The sequence below is a fragment of the Acyrthosiphon pisum genome, chromosome X (genome assembly GCF_005508785.2).
Source record: "Acyrthosiphon pisum isolate AL4f chromosome X, pea_aphid_22Mar2018_4r6ur, whole genome shotgun sequence".
NCBI lineage: Eukaryota > Metazoa > Arthropoda > Insecta > Hemiptera > Aphididae > Acyrthosiphon > Acyrthosiphon pisum.
The window spans coordinates 127,399,865-127,412,984 of record NC_042493.1 but is presented as its reverse complement, the minus strand read 5'-3'; the positions used below and the strand labels follow the sequence as shown (position 1 = coordinate 127,412,984).

The following is a 13,120-nucleotide window of genomic DNA, read 5'->3' as shown; positions in this document are numbered from 1 at the left end:
AAAGTTTTAAATGAGGTCCCTGTACGGAAAAAAATATTAATGTATACCGGGGTGAAGTGACCAGCTGACGTCTTATGAAAGTATACCAAAAATGATGAAGAAATATGCCCCTTAAAGATTGGGTCCAACTTTTATATTTTTTGAGTTATGGACAATAAACATTTTTTTATCAAAACCATACTTATCAGGCATTTGTTTATGTATCTTCAAAAGTTTTCAACATTTTGATGTAATTTTTTTATTATAAAGCCATTTAATTGTCGTATCAACCGATATACGCAATTGAACAAGAAATGTGCTAATTATTTTTATTAAAAAAAAAAAGTAGAAAAAAGTTGGCAAAAATTAGCATTTTTTTAAAAGAAATCGTGTATTATTCAAAATAATTTATTACTTAGTATGGGTTTTTTGCTTTTTGTCAAATTTACAATCGCTATCCTGACCAACGCGCAAAATACTCGTAGCTCGTAAAAGCTTGAGTGAACCACGTCTGAATCCAGGGGGTTTCGGAGGCTATTTTATAGTCCTAACCACTCTCCCCTTGTCAACTGCCCTTGGTATTTACATTCTCATGGATACTGTGTTATATACTATATACCATATACTCGTTATGTACTACGTGCCGTATAAATGTCTATAATATATATATAATATATGTTATTATTAGGGTTGGGTTTTCAAGCAATATAATTAGTAAAAAATGCATTTAAAATGTCAAAAAAGGCAAAAAAAGCATTCAATTTATATAAAAAAGCAATTACAAAAAAAAAATTTACTAAAAAATTAAATAGTTTGTATATTGTATATTTAACTAGTGCGTATTAAAAAATTATAAAACGTTGACAGTTTGGGCTTAAAATATTTGTGTACATAGAAAATGTAATCGAGATGATCTGACGTATAATTTTGAGTATATAATAAATAATAAATATATATACGCATTATGAACATATTTTAATCTATAGAAAGGTGTAGTATGAGTACTTTTATAAACGTTAAATTAACTGGCCATACTAAATACTCGATAAAGTATTTAGCGATTATCAGTAAATATCGCCGATAGTAAAACTCATTAAAAATAATTAACAGCCGACAATGTACAGCCTTCAGAAAATCTTATCGATTTGTACCGTTTATACGCGTGTCATGTATGAAACTATTAAATTAATTGAAAATTAAAGACAATAAATGCATTTATATGTGAAAAGGGTAAAAAGAAATTTAACAGTAAAAAATGCAAAAAAAAAATACGTTCAGTATGTTACATATTAAATGACACGTATTTTTATATAAAAATTATTTCTCTATTATTATTATTATTATTAAAAAAAGGCTATCGTCTCCAAAACCAAACCTCAGTTATTATATATATTATATATGATGCGTTTTAATTATAGGTTAAAATATAAAATATGTGTAGCTTAATGCGTCGCGTTTAATATACATGGTAGTTTGGGTATTCCTATACTCTAGTAGGATCCCTCTATCATATATTTTATAAGTTATCCGCTTTCTTAGAAATTTGTATTACTGCTCTTATGTTTCGAGGTAATCTGCTTTCTTAACCTGTTCAGTTGATATTTCATATTATGAATTATATTTTCTGAAGAGCTTGGGCGGCCGTGGTAAAACTCCCGTGCATAGAGCGGCGAACCGTAGGCGACCGGTTTTACATATTATTATGATATAACTCACAGACACAATTAAATACAATAATAAAACGAAAATAAAAACAATACGCCAAAGGAACAGCTGACCGCACACACACTTAATCATTTAATCACTTTTTTTTGTATTGTTTTTATTTTCGTCATTAATGTATTTAATTATGTGCGTCAGTTATATAATAATTTGTAAAACCGGTCGCCGACGGCTCGCCCCTTTAAAAAGTGATTAAGTGTGTATACGGTCAGCCGTTCCTCTGCGATCGATTTTATCGTATACCTACTTATTATATTACAACTGATATATTAGTGCATCTGTACTTTAATTTAGTGCAAATTACAAACTCCCATTTCAAACCTAACCTAACCTAACCTACTTATCGTGTAGACACACAAATAAAAAAAAAAAATAAATAAATAAAAAACACATCATTGTAAAATCAATACATTCATTTATTTTTATTTATTATATTAATTTAATCACTTAATCAATAATCGTGATATTGTTGGTAAAAAAAATATTATATTGTAATACGCGTATTAAAATAGTGAAAAAAAATACGGCCGATGGGGGGGGGGGGTTTAAACCCCAAGGACTCCCTCCCGTGAGTACGCCACTGAAGCTGACTTACTATAATATTTACTATTTAGCTAATGAAATAAATGAACAATCAATTTAACAACACTGAGGGACGCAGGTTAATTTTTATTTCTAAAGAAACCACCCGATATATCTGTACCGTAATAAGCAAAAAATAAAGTTTAAAATTCAATTGCAAAGTTGCAAATACAATGTAGCTACTATAGATACGTGTCTACGTATAGATTTTATAGTAGAAATAAAGTCATACAAAAATAGTCTGTCCACTGTGTCACGTTTCGTTGAAAATTATCTTTCACAACTTTGATTTAATATTGCTTTTAGTGGAGCTGTGAGCTGTTTAACCAAGTAATCATATTCTAATAATTAATTTTTTATCCATAATATTTAATATAATTTTAAATTTTGCACCATTACGTAGCTAAACAAATACATAAGAATAATTTATGTATTTTGTTTGATTTTTTAATTTATTAAATTATAATTACCCACAGTAATTTATTTCAATATAAACATTATTTAATTGAATTACTATTTTTCTTGTTAGCTTAAAAAAGGTAGGTATAATTATTAATTTTATATGAAACAAAAAACCAACTGAATTTTAACTATAAGTGAAGTTTATTTTATTTTCTAATCAACTTTTAATTTTTACAAGGTAAAAAAAAAATAAAGATAACTTTTAACTTTAAACTTAACATTTATTGCCTATATTAACTTGACTCGACGAATTAAATAAAATGGTTAATGTCCAGTCTTGGGTTGATTTAGATACGTCTCTTAACAATATAAAAATATAACTCAAAATATAATGTGAAAAAAAAGTTAGTAGGGATGGCTATAAGTAATAATATACATTTAAATGACTTGTCTTGGTAATACCAAAAAAACAAATAAGGGACGTTTCTAGCCAATAATTGTGTTTATTTGTGAACTGTTCTATAATTAAAACACACTAATGCCAAGTCATTCGATTAAAAAAGATCATTAAACTGAAAAAAAATGTATATGCATTTTTAAAAATGAACAAAAAAAAAGCTGGTAAGTGGAAGTCGCTCTACTATAAAGTAGTTTACAAGTGAGTGATGATGTTAAATATGAATTCAATATGATATTATATCATTGTAAACGATGTTTACTAAAATTTACTTAAATTTATATAAATATATACCTGCTGGCTGCCATATAATACTGCACATAATATATTAATTGCGGCACAACTGAGGACTTTTGAGACGAACCCCCTCCCCCCAGAAAAAATATTGATAGGTTAGTGGGAAAGTGATTGGGTACTGCCTTACTGGTCAATTGTTAATTGTCACAGAATTACTTTTTGGTGTAATTACATTTCTGTCTGATAGAATTTCTCCACGGAACGCATTTAATGTTTTGTGTAGCGTAGGTTTATTGCATTTCGCTCGTCGAACAGGTAAGGTTGTTTTATTCCAAAAATGAAGCCGCGCATCTCCACCGAAGCGTATTAAATGGTTTGGGGACGCATAAAGGGGGCGTGTATCGTTAAAATGGCAATGAAACAAAAATCTACCATATTTTACATTCTATTGTCACTATAAGTACCTACTGTATAATATATTGACGTATACCTATTGTGGGAGTATTCCATCGTCGTGCATATATTATAATATACATTTGCAGTACACACGATGATAGACACACATGTATTACAAAAATCGATCGAGAATTAATCTGATAATAATAAACGATTCAATACGCTCTATAAACGAAAACCGATATACGTTGTAAATGTGTTGGAGTCTGAACCGAACGATATTTGCGAATACGAGTAATAATAAAGTAAATTATATTATAATATTATGATTATTGGATAAGAGTAGGTACATATCAGTAGTCCCCAAACTATTTTCGATCTTCCCTTTCCCCCCGAAAAAAAGTGTGATTGACAATCGTATTAACAATTTCAAGTTGATACAATTTAAAACAAACACCCACCATTATAATAATTGTGTTGTCTATAAGCTTCGCAGTTAATACGTTGGATTAAAAATTAATTGAATACAAAACTCATAATATGTGTCGTTTGTACATTAATTATTAAGTAAGTACCTATTATTAAAAACAATTATATTCTTGTAAGTATGTTTCAGTTAGAGTTTTATGAACATTTTTTGACTGTAACAATAATAATTATTATTATTATTATTATAGACAAACATTTGTGTTTTACTTTTCGGTTAAAAGAAAAGAAAAGATAATATTTTATAAATTGTGAAAGACGATGATATTATTATTATTGTGTTCTAATTTTGTAGTCATGGTTGAAATCGAATTGTCTAAAACGAAGCTATAAATTCAGTTCATAATAGGTACTTTTTTTTTTGTTTTTAGCTATATTATTAGTTTCAAAATAATATGTTCTAAACCAATGTATATGAAATGTCGATATTTGATTTTATATCATATTCCAAGGATGTGGATCAATCGATTGTATCATTGTATAATACGTTTGATTTAATCGTTATAATTCAAATAAGAGTTATAATATTACATGGTAAAAAATATCTCAATTTATAAAAATATCATATCGCCTGTCACGGTTTTTATTTGAAAATATTATAAAAATTGTGACATCCAACGCAAATTACATCGTACAAAAAGTGAATTCGTTTTAATATATATAATACAGGTACATTGCAAGCGTGGCGTGTGAAAATTCAACTTATCCCGATGACCTGAGGTCTCCACCGATCAGTGACCGAAAAATTGATTTTCCGTTTACCTATTAGAACGAATCAGCATCCGTGTTCCTAGTAACACCAGACTTTCACGACATTTTTTACATATCAGTTTGTCAAACAAACTTTGCTAAAAATGTACCATAAATTAAAATTATGTAAATTGCTAATAACAACCCACAATTTTGTATCTAGGAACACAATACTAGCTATACTTACCTATACTTCATTATTTATATACTTGTTTACTATCATTGTTGTCTGTCTGTAACCGGAAAATCAAAAAAATATAAAAAACACAGTTCTTTTATAGTTATTTTATGTTCGATTTTGGACGAAATTAGATATTTAAACGAAGAAGAATGATTTTAGTTTTGTGTAGGTAAACAAATTAAATTCACTTTCGTTTGCCGGAATATTTTTCATTTTTACTGTCAATATTCATTATTACTAAATTAGCATAAATATGCAAATATTTTATGACTATTATGAGTAATATGAAAAAAAAAACATGTAGGTAATATTAAAATTATAGAGTTCTTCTCTATAGTACCTACAGAACAAGATGTTACCACTTACTTTAAACGAATAGTCCAATGGACGACAACTATCGACTGCAAAAATTAAAATTGCAAATATTTTATAATACCAAGTCAATACAATAAGTACGGGTTACGTGTAGTTGTACAGTCGCGCAATACACTGATAGTAGATAAACTTATCTATTTATAGAATTTATTGTATTCGAAATGTCGCTGTCGTCGTTTTGATAAAATATCAAATACCTATACGTAGTAATATTTTTTTTTAAATAATAAAAACACTGTTAAATACCGACGATGCCGAATTGCCGAAAACTTTGACCAGGTGCCAAAATTGCTGACTAAATATTTTATAAAAATCTCGAGGGGCGAGGGTGAGACACCCCCCACACCACCCACAAAGGACGGCCCTGATAGGGGTGTATCAGATGGTTGGTTATAAATTACTAGGCACCACCAGCCATTACAAATAAATTACATTTTTTTTCATCAATGAAAATAAATGTAGGTATAAAACTAAATGGCTAACCAACTTCATAATTTTATAGTCGTTATTATAATCATTCATTATTAGTCATTACTCATTATCATAGAAGAACATTAAATGTTTTACTAGATTATACAGATTTTACAATTTAAAGTATTTTTTTAACAGTGTAGATAATTTATCATAAAAATACTGTAAAACACGTTTCGACGACTTACACACGCCCAAATGCACGCCCACACGCATGACAGAGGGAACATTTTTTCCCTTGGAATATTCTTCACTGTTACGTAGTCACGATTCACGGAGTAAACAATACATTGGGAACATTTTTGTGATGACCAGACGACCAATGGTGTGGGTCGATTGGGTAGATGGGTGGATAATTAATAACTAGATACCTTGGTATACTTTTTGTCCTGTTTCGTAAGATTTACAATATTTGTTTTGGGAAACCTTGGCTGTAGTATTAAGAATACTCCATACATTAGGATATTTTAGCTATGTAAGCATAAAGTATTTAAAATTTTTTTGATATTCTTGTTACAACGCAATCGCTGATCGATTGCTGATGCATTTTGTTAGAAAGTCGTAAAAATCCAGCGATTCCGTAAAGACTAGTGTAATAGTATTTTATATAATAAAATCATTAAATAAATAAGTGAACTTATTTAAACTAATTGTTTGAGGTGAATATTCCTTAAGTGCGAACTATAAAAACAACTTGAATAACGTCAAACCAGGAATTGAACCAGGACTCACGAACTATGGACGATATCGGCTCAAACCGAATAACCGTACATAACATTTGTTATTAACATTTTATCAACATGTTACGGAAAATAAAATGTACCCACGTAAACAATAGTTACACATTACCTATATAAATTATAAGTTACCGGTTAAACATTTGTAAACATGTATATTCAATGAATTTTATTCTTTAAATTGTATCTATTATTAACGAATGAAGTGTATTTTAAAATGTTAAAAACAATAATCTATACTAATAATATTATAAAGAGGAAAGATTTGTTTGTTTGTGACGAATAAACTCAAAAACTACTAGACCGATTTTAAAAATTCTTTCACCAATAGTGAGTGACATAGGCATACATTTAGTCCGTTAAAGTTAATTAATAATTAAAAAAAACGTGTAAATTGTATACCTATACACGGCACGACTTCCGTTGGGTTTCAAGCTACCAGTAACCTGACCTTTTATTATGTAAGTGTCTTATCAAAGTGTAGATATGAATATTGTTCCGAGAAGTAAAATTCTACAATCTATATAAATATACGTATCTAGGTATATATTATTATATAACATTTATATTTTTTTTGTTTTATAATATGATCGGTGGTATTAGTGTAAAATATTTCAAAGGTTACCTTAATTTTTTTTTAATATTTGGTAGGTATGAGAATGGAACGTAAAGTATTTTATAATATGCATAAAATCAAATTTTCACACATTGCCCATCATGCCTACCGGCAAGGCTGAGTTGCACCCAGAAGGAGTTGAACAATCACAATTTTTTTACGGGCAACGAAGTGATCGGGACCATCTATAGTACTTAATAAAACTAAAATTAAAATCCACACAACATTTAACCTATTAATCCAGGTCCTTTAAATATGAATGCAATTAAAGTTACCAAAATATTCTTAAAAATATGCAGCTAAAATTGTTTTTGTTTGAAAAAACATATTATATGTATATGTTAAAACTCAAGTTAGCTAAGTTATAATAATTGATTATTTAAAAAGATACTAGTATATTGCTCAATCAGCTAACCTAATTCAGGTAAGTATTGATTAATACGTTTATTATTTGATATTTTAAGCAAAATAAAACCTAATAGTTAAAAAAAAAATGATGTCGATAAAATATGTAGTTCGTTATTTGTATACCTACGATGCCTCACACTGAACTTGGATACGAAATCACTATCACAATCACACGCAAACATCGACTACATCCTGATCAAAGTTATAGAATATATAATGGTTATGTTGATAACCGTAGTTCAGATTATTAATTATTCATAAAATAAACTCAATAAAATCTTGACAGTAGACTACATTAGGTATATTTTTAATCACACAGTTATCGATAGCATTGTCGTTTATTAATCGACAAAGAGATTTCGCTAAGCAGTCTAGTAAAGTATTCAAATATATATATTTTTTTAATCCGATACTATTTTAAATACTTTTTGAAAATAATATTCCTTTAGGTACTTATTTTCAATAATTTTTTTTGTATTTTTTACTCGAAAAATAAATTATATTGTTGACAAAACAAATTCATCCATTGAAAATCAGACACATTCCTTACACAGTCCTTTGAATTAAATTTGATTGACCCACGTTATTTCCAACTATTAACTAATAAATATTTTAGATTCTGAGTAGAACGATGAAACGTATTAATTTTACAATGATGTGTGTTTTTTTTTATTTTTGTGCCTGTCATCAACGTTTGTGGCAGTAAAACTGTTTCCAATTTTTTTGTTCGATGGGAAAGTGAATCTAGTTAGTGCATTCGGGAGGTAAAGTTTTAAAATTCCCAATAGTTTTCAAAATCGCTGGGAAAAACAACATAAAAATTAAAGAAAAACTAGATTTTTGACGCAACATCGGTTTTCCACAAAATCGATTTTGATTTTTGGTGTACCTAACTCTAAAGAACGTATAAATTAATTTTTCACTTGTTATATATATTTGCATTTTCTATACACGATAAAATTTTCAAAACATTTTAATTTATTTTGAACTTTTTAGGAGCATTTTCAGTTTCCAATTGTATTAGTCTTTTTTTCTACGAATGTCAATAAAACTTTATTTGTCAGGTAAAAAAGCTTGACAATTTAATACAAGGCTCCTACTATATTGTTACAATGACATTTGAAAAATATTAAAAATCCTTGGTCACAGATTTTTTATAAGCATTTAAAGTTTAAATCTTGACAAAATACGGAAAAATCACCAAAGTCATCTAATTATTTTGAGAAATGTTGAAAATTCATAAAAATATTAATCACTACGTATAACCGTTGGGTTAGTTCATCCGATAACAGAAAAATCAAAGGTCACAGCCAAGTAAACTGTGTATACGCTGTCGGTTAAATCAGTATTTCTCAATAAACCGTCAGCAGCAGTACCTACAGTTAATATAGTATAATTCACTGTAAATTCTCGTTGATATTATATATTTTAATATTTCATCCTTTCGACGTCGACAACTGCACACAACAAACAATAATATGATTGTCTGCAAAGTGATATTTGCCGTCGCCGTCGTGTTCGTAACTGTTGCTCAAGTAAACACACTAATATATTGTAATAATTAGGGCTCGGAAGTTGTAGGAATTGCATATTTTACCGTATGATCACAGTTTATAGCAAACCTAGCTAGAAATTTGAAGTATACAATCGCGAGTTGAAAAATTGAAAATTGAAAATGCATATTTTGCATATTTTACCAATTTTAGCTAAAAAAAGTGCATATTTCATTGATTTTATATGCATAGGTATTATGCATATTTTATATTTTTCTAAAAAAATTGATTTTTTTCTTTCTTAACCTGTATATTTCAACTAATATTGAATATAAAACTCAAAATTATCAATGAAGGTATTTATTGTCTCGCCATAGTCAAGTACGGAGTTAATAACAGTGATATTGTGACACGCATATTATAATCTATCATATGCTAGTATGCCGAAATACTTATTTGTAAATTGTAGGGCTCGGAAGTTGTAGGAATTGCATATTTTTCTGTATGATCTCAATTTATAGCAGACCTAGCTAATTATATAGAAATAGAAATTTGAAGTAGGTATACAATTACGAGTTAAGAAAATTGAAAATTGAAAATGCATATTTCGCCAATTTTAGTTAAAAAAGTGCATATTTCATTGATGCATATTTTGCAATTTTTTCATGCATATTTTAAATTTTTTAGCTCCTACAACTTCCAAGCCCTAGTAATAATATTCTAATAATATCATCGTAATTTAAAATACTATACCTACAACAGGGCTAACGATTTCTGCGTCAATTATACAAGTTCCGTTGTATACGACGACGTCAGAGATGATTATCCTTAATATAGTATTATACATATCTAATAAAAAATTCAAACGAAATCCAAAATAACCATTCATTGTGTCGATTCAGATCCAGGGTAAGCCCGTTTCCGATGACACCACCTCTGTCCAGAACAGTCTGAAAGCTTTCGCCGATGGTCTCAAATCCGAATTTGAATCTCTCAGTAAATCGGTATGACGGACCTCGAAATATTTTAATTAAATGTTTAATTGCGCTGTTTACGTTATAATACGTCACTAATATTTTTTTAGCGTACGTTCTTAACATTTTTTTTTTTACGCGCAGTTTGAAGGAAAATCTACCGTGTCCGATCTGATCATGGAATCCTCCAAGCAATTCCAAACAGCCATGGATACGTACGCCAAGACCTGGCCTATGGAACTCTTCTCGGACGACTTAAACGAGAAAAGCGAACAACTTAGGCACATGGTAGAACATGTCAATGTGATCACTGAGAGAGCCCGAGGAAACACCGAGATTGAGAAGCAATTCAGGGAGTTCACAAAGAAAAACATTGAAATGCTCATGGAACAAACGAAATCCTTCCAAGTAAATAAAATATATATATTTACAGTACACATATTATACATACAAATAAAATATTGTTTTTATTTGATCACTAAGTAATAATACAGTTTTATTTTTATGATATTAGGCTAAAATCGCCGAAGTTAAGAGAGCCTAAGATGAACAAGTCTTGACACGTTGTACCAACTATGTCAACCGAAACGTGATAACTGACAGTTAATTTATTACTTTTTAGTTTTATAATATTGTAATTTATTTCACCCTCACAAATTCAAATATTCAATTTTACAGCTTTTATACTTAATATTGGTGCTTTGTTATTATTTTATATCAATGAATCTGTTTTTGTGTAAAAGTAATAACGATAATAGTACCCCCAAACATTACGTCATCTCAGAATCAAAAGGTTCTAAATCAATGTTTTTGAAAAATGGTTTTTTGCACATTATTATTTAATATTTTTTTGTTGTTTAATTCAATCCTGAAATCGTATCTACCCGTTGATTATTCAATGATATACAGAAAATGAAAAGGTTCTAATTAATACGTGAATGATTGGTACGGGCTAACTTAAAAACGTTCTCCAGAACAATTAAAAAAATTACGTTAGAACCTTTTCATTCTGAGCGACGATTATAAGAATATGTATAATAAGTGCAGTTGAGCGGTGGCTAAACGTATAGGAAAAGAACCGTTTAAGAAGACGTCACAGCCGCATGTGTTATATTCGTCTTACAAGTGTACAACATAGCAAAAACCATTTTGTGGAGCACAGTAATATTAATTTTTCCGTGTTTGTAGGAGTGGCTCCATAATGTCTGAACATATAGAGTAGAAAATTATCTATGCAACAGCGTCCCTACATTTTAGACAACATAAATACAATAAAAGTTATTTGCTACTAAACATTTGGTTTTTTTTTCATTTGCTTATAAAAAATGATTGGATAGTGATATTAAAAAAATACAAACGCTGTTGCACAGATAAAGTTTTTCCTTACGCGTTGTGAAGATTTAGTAGTTCTAAAACAAACATGGTGAGAGAAATATTGTGCCTCACAAAATAGTTTTTGCTATTTTGTACATTTGTAAGACGGATAATAAACATGCGGGTGTGCATCCTCTAAAATATATTTATAAATATTATCGTAACAATATTATAACGTCCGTATAAAATGAAATCAGATGTTATATTTTATATTGTGGCCACTGAAACCGTTTATTATTTTTGTCGTAAATTTTCGTAATTTTATCGAAGTATTATAATTAATTTTTTGTTGCTTAAGTTTTTGAGGTTTCGTAAAAACAGTTTTGGACCCATTTTTTATAAACATAAATGTGATCTGAAACGCCAAAAAAAAAATACTTGTATATAACATTATAATATAATATAATGCATTAACGATTCCTGACAAATTACCTTTTTTCCCAAGACGTTTTATGATAATATACAATTTTATACGGTTTAATGAAAAATAATAGTCATTAGATCCCACTTAAGACCGAAAGACGCGAATAAAATGTTGTTAAATATAATAGTTTAGTTTAAAAGACGATATTCAAAATAATATGTAAGTCTATAATATAATAATTTGTTAATTTTTTTAAAACTTTTGTTTTTTGTTTTTTGTTATTTTTTTTTTTTATTCATGGTACAGCTTAAACTGCTTAGGTAATTAGCTTGAAAAATGAAATTAGGTATTTAGTTACATATAAATGATACAATATTTTCTTAAATTAGTTTTACATATAAGTTTGTTTATTATTATATACATTTACCAAAATAAATGTTCACCTTTTCTTACCTAAATTCTGACTAATGTTGTATATTATGATTTACGAGTATATGACTAATATTACTATGTAGTTATAACTGCAACTAGCTCAGTGTACCTACGATTTTTTTTGTCGATTTCGTTTTTGGGTGCAATGTAAGACAATGTCACAAGTCCCAATCTTAAACATTAGCACTAAAAGCGACATTCGGTGTTTTCCTCTACAAGGAAAATCTTCAAATCATTAATATGTTTTGGTCCATGACAACGAAAACCTCACGAAAGATCAGAAACAAAATATCTTCGTGTCCAGCCCAAAACATATATACAAGGCTGGGTAAGTCAATGATTTTTTTTTTAACTCAGCTAAGTTAAGTTAATATGCACCAATCACGTTAAAAGTTAATTTAACTATAGTTTAACTCAGTCAAGTTAAAAGTTAATACACACTTTTTATTAACTTTTTATTAAGTTAAAAAAAGTTAATTTGTTTATACAATGCTAATATACTTAATTTTTTCCCAAACCAAAACTAAATTATAGACTATAGTGTTAATACGTTACACAGTATTTCCATATAAGTTAGTTTTGAATGATATAAATTATTAAAATTAAACAATTCACTGTAAATATTTTTTTTGACATGAAAACAAAATTAAATTAAATTAAAAACAAAATAAATTAACTTCTTAA

The 13,120-nt window shown here is 28.5% G+C and overlaps 1 protein-coding gene across 2 annotated transcripts; it reads left to right on the top strand.

The window, feature by feature from the left end:
* Positions 1 to 9,159: 9,159 nt before the first annotated feature.
* Positions 9,160 to 12,462, top strand: LOC100570731. 2 transcript variants are annotated; one of them, XM_003247622.4, is made up of 4 exons: positions 9,160 to 9,334; positions 10,195 to 10,296; positions 10,411 to 10,674; positions 10,781 to 12,462. In XM_003247622.4, exons 1-4 carry the CDS (start codon positions 9,278 to 9,280, stop codon positions 10,808 to 10,810), a joined length of 453 nt encoding a protein of 150 aa, XP_003247670.1. In that variant the 5' UTR covers positions 9,160 to 9,277; the 3' UTR covers positions 10,811 to 12,462. The 2 variants fall into 2 exon arrangements, with proteins under 2 accessions (XP_003247670.1, XP_016663643.1); XM_016808154.2 differs by lacking the exon at positions 10,195 to 10,296.
* The last annotated feature ends 658 nt before the right edge of the window (positions 12,463 to 13,120 follow it).

Excerpts from the sequence above, each read along its gene's own strand:
- LOC100570731 (XM_003247622.4), top strand. The coding sequence starts at position 9,278 with ATGATTGTCTGCAAAGTGATATTTGCCGTCGCCGTCGTGTTCGTAACT. Across the intron at positions 9,335-10,194 it reads TGTTCGTAACTGTTGCTCAA|ATCCAGGGTAAGCCCGTTTC; the intron begins GTAAACACACTA and ends GTGTCGATTCAG. Across the intron at positions 10,297-10,410 it reads TTGAATCTCTCAGTAAATCG|TTTGAAGGAAAATCTACCGT; the intron begins GTATGACGGACC and ends TTTTACGCGCAG.